The sequence below is a fragment of the Pezoporus occidentalis genome, unplaced genomic scaffold (assembly GCF_034315485.1).
Source record: "Pezoporus occidentalis ecotype Australia unplaced genomic scaffold, CSIRO_AGI_Poc_V1 ctg67, whole genome shotgun sequence".
In the NCBI taxonomy this organism is placed as follows: domain Eukaryota; kingdom Metazoa; phylum Chordata; class Aves; order Psittaciformes; family Psittacidae; genus Pezoporus; species Pezoporus occidentalis.
In genome coordinates this window covers 3400735-3419440 of record NW_026916019.1, presented here as the reverse complement: position 1 = coordinate 3419440, position 18706 = coordinate 3400735, and the positions used below count along the sequence as shown (strand labels likewise).

Here is an 18706-nt window from a genome sequence, read left to right as displayed (position 1 = left end):
TAAGTGCCTGCACTCTTAACATTTTCAGTGATATGGTTCACCGTATCATACCCCAGAAGAGAAAAACCACCATGTCTGTCTTCACAAAAGTCATCATTTAAGTGTTTCTGCTACCCAGGGAACATGAACAATTAGCAAGGTCACAGCAGCTTGTCTGTTTCACACAAAATAACTTTTTTTCTTTTTTTTTTCTTTTGTGGCTGAGCGTGGTTCCAAAAGAGATGAGAGCTTGCAGCAAGGCTCAGGATTGGGCTTTAACTGTCACCAGAAGGAGGGACAATTCACCAAGAGATGGTGTAAAGGAATGGAAGGATTTTTTTATTTGGTCTTGCAGATTTGGCATTTCCAGACCTACAGGAAAAAAAAACCCAACAAACAAACAAACAAACCAAAAAAACCCGAACATGCTATCAGTCTTTTCACCTCTTCAGGACGTTTTAGGTAGTATGTGAAGACCACACTTTGCTATCCTCAGACCTTTCATGCACTAACTCGGATACAGGAGAGGCTTTGAGACAGTCCTGTTCTGCAGACAGTTTTACCGTATTTGTCCCGTTATACTCAGACATAAGCCTTCACATTTTTTATTCAGTAAACATAAAACAACCAATAAAGAAGCTTAAATTAGTTTTGAACAAAGGTTTACAGGTCCCATAAGTGGAAAAGCCATACTGGTCGAGACAAAACACCCCTTTCTAATCTCATCTTACTGAAAAGATAAAACATCAAGTTTAAGAGGAAAGAGCAAAATAAACCTTTTAAGGGTCTCTCCTACCAGTTACCTCAGTCTGTTAAGTCTAAATAAACAGTTTAATACCCAATAATGTTTATCTTTCTTAATACACACAAACACTGAAGACTTAAGATATATATTATTTCCAGCTCAGTGCACTAACAATTCTGGCTCCAAACTGATGATGTTGGTGCACAGATAAATGAGAAGTATAAAATTAAAACAGAATCACAACTGTATTTTGGATATATTCTGTGATCTTCACTTTCGTAAAACTTCAAAAACAATAGGAAATAATTTTAATGTATTTTACAGCAAAGTAGAGCAAGAAAATGATTACTCAAACTAATTCAGCTTACACACCATATTCAGTTTTAATACTGCTGTCTGGCGTCTATTACAAGACATAGAAGAGCATTCCACACATGGTACACCAAATATTAAAGATTTATACATAAAAACTGGGTGTTTCAAACTTAATCTGTATGAAATACATGCAGTCGAGCTCTAGGCAGAATGTCTAGGGAGTAGGACAGCAAGGGGAAAACTTTCCCAAAGCAGTTACTGATGCTTCAGTGATGGACTTCAGCTGAGAGTCTGACCAACTATCTGCATGTTAAAATACTGTGAGTTTTAAGTTAAAAAAAAACACAAACAAAAAAAACAAAGGAAAACACCCACCCTGCACCAAAACTTCAGATATATAGTGACAATGTGTTTTTTCAGTGCTGGGAATTACTTTACATACAGCTTGCCCCATCAAGCTACTTAATTTCCCACAAAAAAAAAGAAAAAAGAAAAAAGCAGGTGACAATTTGTGTTTATAAAGAACGACGTGTTTCACAGAAACAATGTCAATAAAGAAAAAAAAAAAAAGATTGTCTTCCTGTGGAAGCAAAAGAGGCAGAGATAGGCAGAATCATACTTTATTTCCTTACAAACTGCAGTTTAACAGGAAGTTACTCAGTTGAAAGCTAAAAAGCCTGAGCAACTTTTTAACACAGTATATGTAATTTTCAAAGGCCCCTGCTTCCTTTACCTGCTTTCATCTTTTACCTCAAAAATACCTCCCAGGATTGATGAGCATGTTTTGAGTCTTCAATTCAAGTCAATACAGTCTAAAAGAGCAGTCAGCACAAACTCAGCGACCTCCGCATGAAGGATATCAAAACACTCATTACTGGGCAAGATACATTTTCTATAAACTCCTACAATTTCCAAAGGCAAGCATATCTACACAATCATCAGAACGCCCAGCGGAAGCATCAGTACAAGCTAGCAAATTTGTGATAGTCATTATTAGCTGGATCCCATAAAAGCACTCTAATGATTTTAAAGAAAATATATGAATGTCTTGCAAGGCTACTAAGAACGTGCCACAGTAAAACAGTTACTAAGACCAACTTCTGCAGTTAAGTAAGCACAGAATACTTCTTATATCTCCTTCAAATGCTTTATAAAAGGGCCATCTCCCTTCTTCATAGAAGAATACAAAGTTTTCCACATTTCATGGCTATTTTGAGTAAATGGGTTTCAGATAACATCTTACTGTATGAAAAATATTGAGGGTATATAGAATCTTATTTAGAGATGCAGATTTTTTTCTTATTATTTTTTCAGCTATTCAAGCTTGCTCAAATTTAAATGGTGTGAGGAAAGGAACAGCTTGGAGCCTCCCTCTTGTTTCCACTCTGCCCTGCACACAGCTACTCCCCCCTGGAAATACAGCTTCTGCCCTAGCCAGGGCACGATTCTTCAGAAGGGCATCCTACTGCAGCCCATCAGTGGTACTGCAAGCACCATCATTAAAACCAGTTGGTCACTTGCTACAAGTGGTGTTTTCAGTAATGATCCTCCTTGACAGGAAAAAATAATTTAAAAAACCTTCTCAGGTGCCCTCCGTTCACATCTACCCACTGAACCCAGCTAGCTAGCCGTTTTACATAGTCAGCTAACCTCAAAGCTGAGTGTCTTCTACATGAAACCAAAAGCAACAGCAACCTCTGTAATAAATACAATGACACTTCTCCCACAAAGCTCAGATGAAATATTTTGTTCAAACATTATTTTAAATTATGTATTTAAAGTAAAACAGCATCAGGCACCTTGCAGATGGATCAGTAGCTTTTTAAAAATATCATGCAAAGGCTCAAAGCCATTGTAAAGGAGACTGGACAACCAGTGTGGTGACACCTTAAGAGAGGGAGAGATGCACACACACAGTGCAACCTCAGAAGGCCATGTTTTTTTCTATTAGGCTAGAACAGTATGCAGCTATATAACTGAACATCAACCAAAAGGCCTGCCTTAGACAAGATTAAGTTTGCAAAGGGTAGTTTAAGTTTTTGAACTTAGAAATGCCTGACTTAGCAAGCTTTTTCTCAAAGCAATCTTGCATGTAATGTATTCTTGATCTCCATTCAGATCCTTAAGCATTAGCAAAATAATTACAATTAAATAAGTATAAATAAGATGATCTTCTAAATTTGTGGCCTTCATTGACTTGCGATAACTGGACTACTTGCATCCGTTAACCCAGAAGATGGATGTATCAGTACATCAGTAGCTAGGACAGATTAAAAATATAGATAAAAACTATCACAAAACCTACTGTAATTTGTGTCTATTTTCTGTTCTGTAGAGGCCAATCACAGAAATTTATTCTTAGTTAAGAAAATTACAAGTGTTACTTTGCACTACCTGGCTGTAGCAGTTTAATTTTCACATCCTTGCATGCACACATGCAAATTACTTGAAAGTTCTTTGATAATATTTTACCAAAGTTATGTCTTGTGATTTTAATGACATCCCATGCCAGCACTTACAGTAAAAAAATAAAAAACAAACAAAACCCAAACCCAACAGAGACACTTAAGCTCCAGTTGTGGTCTTTCTATGAAATCTTTGCAGTTTAAAAAAAACCAACATCCAAGTAAAAATGCATCCCCCTGTGCAATGTCATATAGAACAGATTAAAACAATGCCCTTACCTTTTCAGCAGCCACCAAAGAAAGACAGGTGGAAGTAAATTGCTTTTAAGAGATGAGTAGCACTCTACTTATCTTTGCTTAAAGAAAAAAAAAAATGGTGGCTGTTCTCCACCCCCTTTCCTTCCTTTGGACACCAAAATTAGACTGACTCATGTAGAGAGGAGCATCCTTCAAACAGCTAAAAGCAAATACACTCAACAAAGATCTGTAATATTACAGCAGCTTTCCCCAGGTGTCTGGTTTTGTTACCAGCAACAAGCAATCAAGAAAAGTTACTCCTCTTTCTAACATTAAAAAGAGAGTGAACACAAAAGACTATAAAAGCTGAATGATACCATCAAACTATGCTCAGCCTTCAAGCCACACAGGAAGAGAAGTGGCTTTGAGTTCTACATCATTTCTTTCTCTGGCACTATGCATGTGAAAATCTTACTAACCTCATTGGCCCCAGGACTCGCACAAAAAACTCTGCTTGTATCATTAACAGTCTTTTCCTGGAAACAAAATGGTTTTCAAGTTTGAATGACAAAGCAATTAATGTAAAAAACTTTAAAAGAATTTTTTTTAATGCATCTGTGAAAAAAAAACACCCAAACCCAAACTAAACTTTATAACTAGAAATTCGATCTCAGATAATGATTAAAAATTATAATATTATTTGGATTAGTTATCCCAGTTCAATCTATTACAGAACCAAATGGGAGTGATAAAGTTCAAAATTACATCCAAGTTATTTCAAAATCTGCTGTTCTTGGAAATCAATCTCCTGTTTCCCTCCTGGCTCTACCAGATAAACTGTATGTACCTTGGAGCAGCCCTTCTCAGTTAAATAGGTTCAGACATTTCCACCTGTGTATGTCAAGTCTAATTACCTTCTACAGCTGTATTGCCAAACAGAAAGTAACTGTTAGTAGAGCACAGTTATGCTCAACAAAGAATATTTGGATGATTTGGGCCTTCATTTCAGGTAAAACTTTAACTAAATGAAAGCTCAGAAATAACCTGAGAACTGTAACTACCCACAGCAACAGATGTGTAATATCACAAATCCAGGTTGAAAGACATCAGCCTTACCACCAGCTTTCCCCCAATATTTAACCACAACCTTAATCACCACACTTTTCACCTCATTGTTTTTTTCCCTCTCATCCCTAGGCATGGAAAACTGCTGCAGTATTTTATACCTGCTAAGAACATGCCTAAACAAGCTCCACTTGTTCAACCTTCCCATAGCCTCACCTTTCATCTCTGCTTTCAGGCTGGCAGGAGCAGCAAGCGTAGGCTCAGAGATGAGTGGAGGGCAGGCTGGGCAGGCTGAGCAGCCAGCCACAGTCCCACCACATCCAGCAGTGGGTGCTGCCTGCATGGTGCCCCTACACACTCCCAAGGCAAGGGGACTGGCTCTTCTGCTTCAAGAAAAGCAGGGTCTGACACAGGAGTGGAGACAAGTGCGAAAAATATAGCAGAGGTTCACTGAAGAGACAAGCCTGAAGCAGAGGGGCTCATTGGCAGAGACCACAGCTGGGGCTGGTCAGGGAAGCTCAGGCCCGTCGGTACTCAGGCCCTGAGGCTTTAACTCCCTCAGCCTAAACCTGGACACAGCATTCCTTGCAAGGCCTTAGTACAGAGAGCGCAATGGAAATCCTGCTTCCCATGTCCTGCAAGCTATACATCCATTTCCACATCCCAGTATGGCATCTTCCCTTTTTTAACCACATCATAGGATGAATTTAGGAAAATTGTACCTCCCACACCCCTTTACTCCCTGGTCTATGGAACAGGTACTGAATGAGCCAGTCCTGCCCTGTCTGCATTTATAGAGCTAGGTATTCCTGCCTCAGTACACACCTTGCACTGGCTCCCTGTTATTTTTCCCTTCATTCAGGCTATATTTCCAGTTCATCTATGGTACTCTGAGCCGGAACAGCATCTCCCACTGCCTACAGCAGCTCTCTGAGGTCGGTATCATCAGACACTGGGACAACCTGTTCACACTGCATAACACAAAATCCATAAACTGTGAAAAGCATGCCCTTTAATTTCATTAACATCCAGGTGTAAGAATTCAGGTATTCTTCATGTCTTTCCATGTGTTTGTTTGTTTGTGGGGTTTTGTTTGTTTTGTTTAGGGTTGTTTTGTTTGGTTTTGGTTTTTCAATAGTTCCAGTGCATACATGACATATTCAGGTCTTCTTTTCAAGCTCTGTTTCCAGAAGCAAGATGCAGACCCTCCTTTCCAGGGAAAGACCTCTTGGATGTCCCTCTTCGCAGGCACGCCTGCGGAACACAAACGGCGAGCTGTCTATCTGCATGCAAAGGTATCTGCCCTTGACAAGCAGCTTCTCCCTCTCTCAGGCTTTGCGCCGTTTGACACCTCCGCGCTGTCGCTATGGAAACCGCGCCATCTTGGCGGGCGCTGGGCAGGCATAGCCTACGGAACCTCCCCTTGCTACGCGCCAGGGACGTAATGGAGCGGCTGCGAGCGCGGGGGAGGCGAGTGTGTGCGCAGGCGCACTGCGCAAACGCCCCGGTGCCGCGGAGTCGGTGGGAGGCGCAGCGCGAGTAGCGGCCGCCGCGGGGAGTGCAGCGGCGAGGGGGTGGTGTCGGTTGCGGCGTGAGGGGCTTCACCGGGAAGATGGACGAGTTCCAGCCGGGGGAGGAGGTAACGGGGCTGGGGGCAGCGGGAGGGCAGCGTCGGGACTGCCCCGGCTTCTCCTTTCAGTGCTGGCGGAGGGTCTCGGGTGGTACCTGTCCGCCCGGACCACACCACTTGGGTGAACCCGGGGCCGCTGGGAACCCGCCCGCCTCTTCTACTCATCGCTCCGGTCCCCTGTTGCCCTCCGCCGGTGTGGCGCCGGGCGCTGGCGGCGTCTCTGAGCGGCGCATCCCGCGTAGCGGCTGACGACAGGCCCAGTCTTTGTTCCTCCTCCCGGGAGTACGGCCGGTAACCGATGGGCCAGCCCGTTGCCTGTGTTTCGGGAGTTGGCTGACTCCTCTTCCCTGGCCTCTCCCCACGCCTGCCTCTCCCCCGAAAGCGGCCGCTGCAGATCGCTTAGAGAAAACGCTCGGGGGGTGTCGTGGCCTCTGGTCCCCCCACAGCGGGGTGAGGCAGTATGCTGTGGTAAAAGGTTTACGGGTTACCTCAGTGAAAGACTCAAGCTAAATTTGTGAGGAAAGAAGAGTTCAGCCAGGTAGGTTCATTAATGAGACATTGTACCCCGTTAATGAGGATAGAGTCGGATAAATCAAGGGTCTGTATCACAGTAAGTGACTGCCCAGCAAGTGGTGCTCTTTGCAGAGGGACAGTTTTTTGTGAGCTGTGACAATTTGCTGCATTGTTCTTAAACAGCTGCGCTGTGACTTGGTTAGACAATAGCAAAGCAGAGTGAAGGTGGGTCAGACTTGTGCTGTTCTGAAAGCCTTTTTCTCATTGCTGGGTCTGGCTTATGTTACACAGTTACAGGTTTGGGGGGTTTTCTTTAACACACTTGAACATCATTCTTAGAGCTGTTTCCAAAAACATCCTCAGAATGATGAAAAACCAAGGCTGCTTTGTCGTTTATATTTGTTGCCTGGGAACGCCCTGCCTAAACAAGATACTGGAAACATCATATCTGATCTCCCTGTGCCAGATGGGTAGTGCAGGTAAAGAATAAGCTGCTGATTTAATACAGAAAGTGCTTATATCATCTTGTTAAAAGATGGACTGGTAGTGTTGTGTGATTTAGCAGCTCAGTTATAGCACATAAATCACAAAGTTGGATATCAGAACTTTGTGTTCTGTTTTGTCATGCATCTAAACCTATATTCACTGTGATCCCCAAAAAGGAAGACAGTCAAGAAGTAACAGCAACTCTAGAATCAAATTCTTAAATCTCTGTATGGCTCTTTCCCACTTGTTTCAGTACAAATTAGTCCTCAAAATACCTTTGAGAATTTGAAATTGGGTTGAATTTAATTCAGTTTGCTTTGGTGAACCTTGTTTGTGCTCACTCAAAGGCGTTTCTGAGCAGAGTTCTTGACTTCACAAAGGAAAAAGCTATATGTAGTTTATCATCTTGCCTGACAGCATGTTTCATGTCTGCCAGCATGTCTGGCATCCATATTCTTAACTTATGCTCTAGGGAAGGAGTACTTTGATAACTGGCGCTCTTTTTTGTTTAAATATGCTCTTTAAAACATAAGCACCTGTAAAATTTAGTACCATGAAAACAAATGAGGCGTATTAAAATTAAATCAAAGTCAAGAAGCTGAAAATAGAACCCAGTTTGCCACAGCACATAAAAGCTTTTACAAATGTTGATGTGTGCAGGCAGGTTGGTGCCTCCAAATAGAGAAAAGGCACTGCTTGCATGTATCCCGCTGTTTCTTCTCTCAGAGAACACTCAGCTGTTCACATCTTTCTGAATGTCACTGAAGCCAGCCAGACTGTTCTGGCCAAAGGTTTATCAATAGAATCTTGACATTCTGAGCGGGTGTAACTACGTCCTGCCTGCACAGGTGAGTTATGCTGTTATTCATGTTTGCCAGCTGGAGAAGCTGACAGACCTGCCAGTGAGAACTCAGACAATATATACTCCATGAAGTTCATTTTGAAATCCTTATTCAGTCTTCTGAAATTAATTGTTATGTGCATTTCTTTTGTCTGATTCATTTCTTCTGGTTTATGAGGTGAGATACCAGCAGTAAAACCAAGGTGCATGGCTTGCTGCCATGCCATGTGGGGTCCTGCTTGTTTTAAGTGTCTTACGTGGGAGGCAGCAATAGCTAAGGCACTCAACCAGGAGAACATACTAACCATACGAGTGTAGTTTTAAGATTAGTAAAATGTTGGGGCCTTCTCTGTGCTTAATCTCTGCTCCCCAGAGCCTGGGAGAAGACTGAGGTGCTGGGAAGGACATCAAACTGGATTTCCCCTTTTGTTTCCAAGGCACTTTTCTTTGTGTCCCCAGCTGAGATTGTCATGGCAGTTTCTCCTTAAACTGTCAATTAACGTTTTGTCTGCATCAGTGCCCTGGAGATGTTGGTTTAGTTTAACTGTAAGCTGTTCCTGCACACTGAGCTTACCTCTGCAACCCTGCTGCAAACTGAACATTAATGCTTGTTGTAATATGTGAATATACATTTACAGAAGTGCTGTATATGTTGTTCCAAAATACTGCCAAGTTAAAGTTTGAGAACTTTGCCTCTAAGGGCCAGCCAATATTAGTTCACCTGTTACTTTTCATTAGTTTGCTAAGAATGTTTCCTGGGTTCAGGGGGCCAAAGGACATGTGGGCAAATAAAGGAAAACTCCAATCTCCTGACTTGCAAGAAATTGACAAGCATAAATTAAGCTTCTTGTGCATATTCTTAACAAAGCTTGAACTCTCAGATCAGAGAAATGTGTCCACTGATTATTTAAAATTCTACTTTTTTTTGTAGACTTCCTTTGTTGTTGATGAAGTCAGTGCCATCATTAAAGAGGTAAATTAACACTTTAATTTTGTTGGTGTGAAAGTAGAGTATATCATATGCTGTGTTCTAAAAGGCATTCGAGAAAATGTGATAACTGAGATGTGATAGATTTCTAGCTAGGTTGCTATCAAAGTATAATTGCTGATTTAACCAGCGTACATACGTTAAGTGGGATACCTGGCTTTAGTTGTGATATACATTGCAAATCCAGATGATAGCTAAAGTAATTTCATATGCTTCTCTCTCATTGCAGCGTATCCTTATTGGATTTTTTTTTAGGTTAAACCCCATAGAAATAGATTTTATGTTTCAGTAACGTACAGGGCTTTTTTCTAGGCTGTCTGTATGTGCATGTAACTGTGTGTGAGTTGCCTTTCCTCCAAAATGAGTTCTTGTTTGTTTGGGATTTTAAACTGTTCTTGTTGCTAAGAAACATGAATTTCCTGTCTAGAAAAATTCCAGAGGGATTTGGGGTGGGGTTCTTAATGTCCAGAATTCCTCTTGTAGACTAAACTAGTGGAGTCTTTTTCTCATTGCAAAACAGCCATTTTGGTCACTCTGTAAATTGAATGCACATGCTTCAGTGCATGCTTGTGTCTGTTCTGAATATGAAATGATTTTGTGGCTATTTTTTTAAAACAATTTCTGTGAGGAAGAAATGTGTCAATGAAACCATGCAGCTTTAATGTACTTACCTGTATCTTAAAGGGGAAACTATCCTTGTAAGCAAAATGGTCTGTTTGGCTGAAGGCTACTGCTCTCTTAGTAACCCGCAACCACGAGTCTTTTGTTTCAATTTGGGGTTTTGTTTCCCAAAAATGGTTCTGCTGACAAATCTGAATATCATTTTCGTAGAGGAATATGTATGAATGAGCTGGGGTTAAATTTTTGTAATAATTGAAAACACTTCCAACGATCGGTATGAACAAGCAGGATTTAGGAATTTTTCTGTGGCTATGGGGAACAGGCTAATGGGTGCCTTGTGAAGCTTATTGTGTGTACTTGTTGCCAATAGGCCATAGAAAGTGCAATAGGTGGCAATACTTACCAGCACAGCAAGGTGAACCAGTGGACAACCAGTGTGGTAGAGCAAACGCTGAGCCAACTCACAAAGCTGGGGAAGCCTTTCAAGTATATTGGTGAGCTGTTTTCTCTTTGCTGTTAAAGCTGATATAGACAAGTGTGCTGATGGGTGGGGCTGGGGGAGGATCTTGGCAAGAACCGTGTCTGTAAACTACTCATAAGCATGGGTGTATGTGCTATGCTAAGCAAAAATTGAACTAAATGTTAATTGATGTCAGTGATAGATTAATAAAAGCTTCTCTACTAACAGTGACCTGTGTGATTATGCAAAAAAATGGTGCTGGGCTACATACAGCAAGCTCTTGCTTCTGGGACAACTCCAGTGATGGTAAGAAACACAACTGTTGGACTTTTCAGCTCATCCCCTTAAGCTAAGCAACATACTTTTGTGTTTTCCTGAGTGCTGTAGTTCTGGAGTAATAGCAAATACATTGGTGCGTTTTCTGTGTGGGTGTGGTGCCAGCTCTGCTACATATGAACTGTTTAGCTGTTGTGAAAGCTTCATGCTTAAGGTTCTAAATGTAAATTACAAACCTGCACATAAGGGTGTGCATGTAATCACTGTTACACTCTTCTGTTTCTGAAACCCTTTTTTTGTATTTGTAGGGACCTGCACTGTGAGATGGGAGAATAAGACTGTGTACTGTATTGTCAGTGCCTTTGGACTTGCAATCTGATTGCCTTGGAATCTATTCACTCTTTTCTACTCCAGCACCTAAGTCCACCTCTACTCAAACTGTGAATACACTGAACAACTTCTGGTTTTAATGTACTTTTTTAGTAACTTTTTTTCAAAAGTAGAAGCGTAAAAACATGCTGTTACATGGTTTATGTTTGTTCTTAGTATTGTAGCAGTGTTGCCACACTGTCTTAACACTTCAAGAACTTCTCTTCAAGGTGCTAGTACTGAAATCTGCTGCAGTGCACACACTTTCTCTAGATTTCTTTTTTAAGACCAATCTAAATGAGACACTGATTTTCATACTTTGTACTTTTGGTTAGCATTAAATTATTGAAATTCATAACCACTGGTGTGATTCATTTAAACTTAACTCTTGATATTTAAAAAGTTCCAAATCTTTCTCTTCAAGCTAGCTGAGGTACATACCAGAATGCAAAGCACTTCCGTAGTTTTGCCCAAGTTGTAGAATCATAGAATACTTAGGGTTGGAAAGGACCTTAAGATCATCAAGTTCCAACCCCCCTGCCATGGGCAGGGACACCTCACACTAAACCATATCACCCAAGGCCTCGTCCAACCTGGTCTTGAACACTGCCAGGGATGGAGCATTCACAACCTCGCTGGGCAACCCATTCAACTGCCTCACCACCCTAATAGGAAAGAATTTCCTGCTTATGTCCAATCTAATCTTCCCCTGTTTAAGTTTGAACCCCGTTAACCCTTGTCCTGTCACTACGGTCCCTAATGAATAGTCCCTACAAAATTGCAAGAAAATTAGATGATGTTTATTAGAAAGTAACTTGTCTGCATTTCTGGTACCTCTTTAATCTGATTGTGTGGTTTTGAAGGCATGGAATGATAACAGAAATAACTGTCTTCAGCGAAAAAGGGCAGATAAGGTTTTCACATTCTAGGAGTGCTCAGCAAGCTGTACATGGGTAACCATTCACTCCCACAGCCAGTTATGCATGTTGAGTAGGTCTTGAACTTCCCTGTTATCCTCTGTGTTGGTTTTGGTGATGGTTTGTGATGAGCTCTGATAGTTGGTAAAACATGAACCTTTCCGACAGGGGAAAAACCAGCCTCGGGCACATGACTAAATAACATGTGAATAAGCCTCCTGCATTCTAGAGTAAAGCTGCAGAGAGGAACATGTAAGACTTGTTTTCAGCATAGGCTTTGGGTAAGTTTTTGTCAGCTAATTGAAGAAATGGGCGCATGCTATAAATTTCAGACTACCCCTATGAAGTGCTGTGCTGCTGCTGAAGTTGAAAGAATTACAAAGCCAGCGGGGTAGAGGATTCCAGGCTGGAGGCAGTGTGAGTGACCTGCATTTGCTTATGTTTAGGAAAATATTAAAACAAAGATTGAATACAGTGCCTGAAACTAGTCATCAGGGTGAGAGAGAAACTTGTTATAAAAAGATCTTTAATCTCTGAATTGCTAAGGACATTCGTATTTGATCTGGATAGTTAGATACTTTATCTCCTTTCCATCAGCATTCCAGAAGGCGGCTGTTGCGAAGCACCTCTTCAGCGTCTTGTTTACTTTTAGAAGAAATAGTTTTGTGCACTTTGAGTCACTGTTTACTTTTAGAAACACTTCACTTCTTGGTCAAGCTATTCAGACATTCCTTGTCCTTTGCTCATGCCAATAATAGCAAAGCCCTTGATTTTTTATTTTTTTTTTTTCTTTTTGCTGTTTGTTGGTTCATGAAGGTGCTAAAGTGCAGACAAAAATGTTTGGGATGTTTATCAGTGTAAGTAAGTGCTGTATGGGAGGAAAAAACAGTAACGTTAAGTTTTACTCCAGAGGTAGATACTGGTTAATCTGTACTGCCACAGCCTCCTGAATCTCATCCTTATGCAATTAACCAAGTTTAAATATGCATAAGAAGATACATGTAAACTGCAAATAATAGATGTAAGTTATGAAAATGGTGCTAGAAGGAAAATAGAACTAAGCTACAATATAAAGATATAAAACTTTATTATGAACATATTTAACAATGATTATGCACATGAAGTTGTCCAAGAAACTCAATACCCAACTTTTGCTTAAAGTGTTATTTTCTCCTTCATATTCCATATTAGCATGAAGTTTTCCAACATAACTGGATAATTTGCTGTCATTAACACATCTTCTAGATACACAGGATATTCAACATGTGTCCTCATGCACACTGTCTCAAAGCAGCATTTAATTACAGCTTCTCATTAAACAGAGCATTTATCTTACACATTTTGATACCATTTTGGTACACAATTTTTCCATATTTTCATTTTACGCATTTACAAACTTCTCAAAAAAGTCTTACAGTAATGCAAAGGTTGTTATTACTGGCATTAGCAAATGGAAACAGGGAAGAGTTGGGTGGCTGTAGATACCAAGTTGTCTTTTGGCTGGGAGAAAGACAACAGACAGAAGCTTTCCATAGCTGGGCCACCCCAGCATGAGTGCCATGGGCCCTGCTGCAGTCCCTGCTTCTCACTGGGGTTACACCTCTTTGCCAGGACTGGGGAAGTTTCCCACCCTTTCCAACACCAGCAATTTTTAAAGCAAATGCTACTGAAAATGGCTGCCACAAATGGCTTGCACTCAATGGTTACTGGTGTCTGAAACATCCCTCTTGCCACTGTGTTCATGGAAGTCTTGCAGTTACTTAAGAGATGGCACCTCCTTCAGAGGATGAACACCATGTGCTGTGGGGCCTGTTTGTGTAGCTGTCTCATTTTATACAGCTTCACTACTGATGGAAATAATTACTTCAACAGTAATGAAAGGACAGCCAGGCTTGTTTCTTAGCCAGATATCTTTTGTTTCACCCTTAAGTTACAATACTTAGAGGTGAATTTATGCCATCTATTCCCAAGCTGTTTACAGTCCCTGTTGTAATATGCCTCAAATGCTGTCTCTGCTTTCCAGCTGTGAAAATAAGAAGGGTGAAACTGAGATTTCTTACTGGCAAAACTACTTCCTCACTTGCTTCACAACTCTTGCCTTTACTGTACATTGAATTTGATGTGACAGTACTTCATTCAACCAAGCTTACAGCTACACACTAGCAATTTCCCAAATACAAAGATATTTTGCATGGCAAACACTGCTTAAATATAATCTCTGAAAACTAACAAGGAAACTATTTTCTCACTGTTTTCATAGTGAGATCCTTAAGTACACATTTCCCATTCTCAACTTTCCTATTTCCACTTCGAATGTAGTGATGTAGAAAAGTTAATGCAAACAACACAGCAAGTGAAATGGAAAACATCTTAGGAAAAAATCATCATCTCAAAAGTTAGATTAAAAATAGCTTCTTTAGTTAATGAAATCCCAGAGCATGACACTCTATTTCAGGGTTAACTGTAACCATCAGTGCAGACTGTGATAAGAAATAGGAATACACTTGCACATTGGTCAAATCAAAAGTTTTGATCTCTTCAGAACAATTTAGAACAGAATTAAGAAATATCAGAGCCAAACAGATGGAATATGTAAGGATCATGTAAATATCAGTGTTTGAAGACCCACTTCCTGTACTCACTCCAAATGGAAGTCAAAAGGACTTGGGGTATGTGAGGGATGCCGAGGTGGCTTCCAAGTCTGACTCTGCACATCCAAACAGCTGTGAGTCTCAGGAGAGGTGGCTGGGGAATAGTAAGAGTGAGAATGGGCCCTCTGATTTTAGGATACAAAGATCATCTCCCATACTTGTTAAAAAACAAGCCTAAGAGGAAGCACTGAGGGTAGAGCTGACTATGAACACTGGAGAAACAAAACACCACTAACTTGAATACTTCTTTAGTGTTTTCCTATGTTCTTCTACTAAACTGACACCAATTCATTTAAAAATCAAAGGGAAAACCTTTCCCTTCCTCCACAGCATTTTCCTTGCTTTAGCCATACAATAGTGCTTTGGCTTCTAACACGTAAGTGATCCCTGGTTTTAAATTTCAAATACCCTCAAAAAATTTCACAGCTCTACCTATTTTATGCAGTTCTCTCTCACAAACACACGCAGTATCTTACTACAATTACCTTTAGCAGAGCACCAATTTAATGTGAACTATTCTATGATAGCAAGGGTGCAACCATATGAGGCAGTTCCTTTGGTCCTTTCTAAGCAAACTGCTTGGAACTGTCCTGTGAAGTCTCCCCTTCACAATTCTGAACAGCTGCCAGGAGGTTCCTGCAGTGGGAATGGTCTACAACAGTTGTTGCATCAAAGCAGAACAAACCTTATTTTTCCCCAGTCTAATCCAGCAAGTCTAATAGGACTTCAATCTCCTGTTTAAACTACTTCAGTGAGGAGCACAATTTCCTAGTGTAAGCCAGCACCATTTTTTGTTGAACACCTTACGGTGCTTTAGAGTCTTCTGCAGCAGCAGGGTAGAGAAATTTTACAAGAGTAAATCACAGTTACAAATTCATGGAAAAGAAAGATACCTGTACTCAAGTACCTGAAAACAAAAGTATTTAGAGACAAACAGCATCCACTTAAATAATGAACCGAACAATGGTGTAGGAGAAAACCAACTTTCAAACAGAGAAGCAGCATTGTACTAGGAATACTTAATTCCCATCTAACTTTGTTCCAGGACAGACTACAATACAGATAATCTCAAAACGTGCTAGTTCTGGCCAGTATAGGTGGTGACTGTGGCATGACAGAGAAGTTGAACTGCACAGAACGTACTCAAAAGCCAACTTTGATGCACATTCATGAGCAACCACGATTGTTCCTGGGATGTAGATTAACTGTCTCCTAATACATCTTAAGGAAAAATCCTGATGTAGAAAAAGCCTCTAGAAATGAAATGTTTGGAATTTGCAAATTTTAATTCACTATGAAGCTTTCATACTGTATTTTCTGTAAGTGTAACAATCACCCTCAGCATACAAAAATCCACTGGCTTCCTTCTGGGATTTGTTGCTAAGTAATTCCATTTGAACAGGCTGGTGAGAAAAGCAAAACAAAACCCAAAACAGACAGTTCTGTTGTGGCAGCAAAACATGATATAAAACATATATTAGGCAAATAATTTTGCACCACTGAGGCTATTTGGCTCACTCGAAGTTGACTATTTGCACATACCTAGCACTTAAAAGTCTGGTAAACTCATTTCAATGAATTACAAAAATGGTCTTAAGTCTGTATCACTTTGAAGAATGGAAAGCGTGTGTTTTCTTGCACCAAACAACAAAAAAAACAGAAGAGAGAAAGCCCGAAGACACTTCATTCCCCGCCTCCAGCTCAAAAGACTAAGGTAGGCAATCGGAAGCAAAACGAGGCACGTACGTGGACAATATACAAAGGAGCCAACACAAAAGCAACAGAGCAATGACAGTATGCTGTGCATAACCCTCAAACCAAACCAACCCAAAAAACTAAGCAGCAAGGAAGCAATTTTAAAATCAGGATATAATCAGTGATACTTGTGAATGGAAATAGACTTAAAGACTAGTCCACAGGCATCCTGCTATCAGGCATTTTATAAGACAGGTAAAACTCTTGATTTCTGAAGTTTTCACCACAACCTTTTCAAGCATTCTTTTTCTTCAGTTTAAACTTTGTAAACAGAAACAGAAGCAGGATGTCCTTCCTGGGAGTCACTGTTCAGACTGACAGCGGACTGCAAGGAAGCTAAGAAGTTGTCTAGGAAAACTTCAAAATTGGTTTAATTTCAGCTGAACAAGTCTGTCTATGTCAGAATCAGTCAATTGCTGTCCGACTCCTCTTTATATTTGGCTCTAATAGCTTGGCCGTTCTGAAGCAGCATTTCTTCATAGTCACTCCTGTGAAAGAGATACTTGTGAAAACTTCTGAACACAGTGTTTAGATGGGAAGTCCAAAATAAACAGGAAAATTATAAACCACATTGAAGCATTAAATTGTTATTAGGTTAAGAATCTGGTATCTTTCTTCCTTCCCTGTTGGAAGTATGAACAATATATATGACTTTTCCTTAGAGGATGATGCATATTAGAAGTTATTCCAGCAATTACAAGCCACTTTTCATAAGGATCCACATAGAATCAAGCTGATACTACCACTACTCATCAATCTAAACAAAAGCAAGCTAGCTCAGACAAACATACAGCTAGTCTAACACAAATTTGCTCAGTTCACCCTAGTATTAATCCCATCACTGTTTCGGCCACAGTCAGTGTCTTTGGTAAAAGGTGAACGTATCAAGGGCAGCTAATACATTTGTTCAGTGTCCAACACAGACACACCTGACAGGGGTGGGTTTTAAGTACTACTATAATTCTCTTATTACAGAAACTCACACAAGTCTGGGACTTTTTGTTAGATTTGATTATTCTTATTTCAGTCAGTGATGGACTTAAGAAGAGCCTTTCTGCTTCCGTGAAGTATTTACACACGAGCTGCTCCTTTGTCAGCTCCACCCAACTTCCTTCTTGGTTTCAGAGGAAGCCCTTTCCTTTCACAGCTCTTGGTGCTTTCACCCCATGACCTACCAGCACCCTACAGGTGCTTTCTTACCTGTTTGTATCAGTGTCATAGCAATCCCTTTTAGAAACCAAAAAAAAGACAAGACAACATGCACTCTCGTTGCATTTCTATTTCAGAATAAGACTGTTACTCTGTTCAGAATACTTTCACTAACAACCTACAAATTCTTCACCTATTTAATGAACATGGAAAAGAACATTATGAAAATAACACACCTAAAGTAACTCCCCATAGGTATTTTATAATCTTACCCATAAATCACATCATCATCTGAATCATTCAGCATAGAAAAAGCAGGATTGTCTTTCAACTGTGATTCTGGAAAATATAAATAGGAGTTAATACATTAAATACATAAATGTGGCTGTACTTCTAACTCGGTGCTGTAGCAACAGATTTGACAATTCCCAAGGCAGTCACGACTACAGTTCAACAAAACTATACCCAAACAGGAATTCTCTCCATTAAATTCTTCACCCTTCATCCACAACATCATGGTATTCTTAAGAGATAATGTAACAACCTCATTTTTAGATAGATACTCTCCATGTGGTATAAGTGGATTTCCTCACTTGTGCAGGTTCCTATGTCATATTATGTCAACCTGCACATAAGAGTAATTAAGTCAGATTTCATTATTATTACTCATTATTGAAAAGCACAGACTTGACTTCTTGGTTATTTCTAAGCTACAAATACCGTACACCAAGGCTGGAATCCCCTGTATGCAAGTCAATGATTAGCTAGTTATTTTTCACCCTTGTAATAGGTAAAAGAAGGACTTGTACCTTTATGGTGAGATGAAAGGAAACACATAACTTTTCATTGGTTATTTATGACAATTTCCTCTAAGGCCTTTATTTCTTAAATAATCTGTGCTGCTTAGCTGCAGTGCATAATTATATGCAAATAAAATTCAATCCAGCAACTTGCCATAAACATCTTTTTCCTGGCACTACCTTCTGCCGTCTATAAACTAGTATTTCTTGTGACCCAACAGCAAGTTTAACTTTATTCTCACTCAGACATTTCTTGTCTTCTTAATGTGAAAATAACATTTCCATAACAGTTCTACCTATATCAACTCTAAAATGTTCAGAGAAAGGACCAGCTCCATTGCAGCCTTCCCCCTGCATACCTGTCAGCACACAGGATGTTCCTGGGCAGGGTGATAGATAATCTCATCTAGGCTGCCTTTCCCATGAAAGTTTGGACCAGGTGATCTTCCCAGGTCCCTTCCAACCTGGGCTGTTCTATGTTTATGTATTTTAAACTCAGTGTTT

General features: G+C 40.3%; 3 protein-coding genes across 12 annotated transcripts in view; 1 reads left to right on the top strand and 2 right to left on the bottom strand.

Annotated features, from left to right (window-relative positions):
• The window catches only part of SYTL3 (synaptotagmin like 3), a 34301-nt gene extending 29235 nt beyond the window's left edge, over nt 1-5066 (bottom strand). For 2 of the 9 annotated variants that reach the window (XM_062640810.1, XM_062640819.1), the window contains exons 1-3: nt 4447-4519; nt 4161-4217; nt 3724-3800 (exon numbers count right to left, since the gene is read on the bottom strand). The gene's annotated coding sequence lies outside the window, so the exon portion shown is untranslated. Of the gene's footprint in view, nt 1-1772; nt 2201-3723; nt 4088-4160; nt 4218-4446; nt 4520-4595; nt 4848-4962 lie in introns of those variants that run through there. The other 7 variants (XM_062640814.1, XM_062640813.1, XM_062640816.1 and 4 more) reach the window with 7 other exon arrangements.
• Nucleotides 5067-6265: 1199 nt separating this feature from the next.
• DYNLT1 (dynein light chain Tctex-type 1) lies at nt 6266-11288 on the top strand. Its single transcript, XM_062640773.1, has 5 exons — nt 6266-6385; nt 9148-9189; nt 10196-10319; nt 10514-10591; nt 10870-11288. Exons 1-5 carry the CDS (start codon nt 6359-6361, stop codon nt 10938-10940), a joined length of 342 nt encoding a protein of 113 aa, XP_062496757.1. The 5' UTR covers nt 6266-6358; the 3' UTR covers nt 10941-11288.
• Nucleotides 11289-12917: 1629 nt separating this feature from the next.
• TMEM181 (transmembrane protein 181) overlaps nt 12918-18706 on the bottom strand; it is a 37003-nt gene continuing 31214 nt past the window's right edge. For both annotated transcript variants that reach the window (XM_062640844.1, XM_062640845.1), the window contains exons 16-17: nt 17675-17741; nt 12918-16741 (exon numbers count right to left, since the gene is read on the bottom strand). In XM_062640844.1, coding sequence (XP_062496828.1) covers nt 16663-16741; nt 17675-17741 — 146 coding nt within the window. In that variant the 3' untranslated portion in view covers nt 12918-16662. The remainder of the gene's footprint in view (nt 16742-17674; nt 17742-18706) is intronic.

Coding starts and splice junctions, on each gene's coding strand:
- DYNLT1 (XM_062640773.1), top strand. CDS start 6,359: ATGGACGAGTTCCAGCCGGGGGAGGAG. Junction 6,386..9,147: donor AGTTCCAGCCGGGGGAGGAG/GTAACGGGGCTG, acceptor TTTTTTTTGTAG/ACTTCCTTTGTTGTTGATGA. Junction 10,592..10,869: donor CTGGGACAACTCCAGTGATG/GTAAGAAACACA, acceptor TTGTATTTGTAG/GGACCTGCACTGTGAGATGG.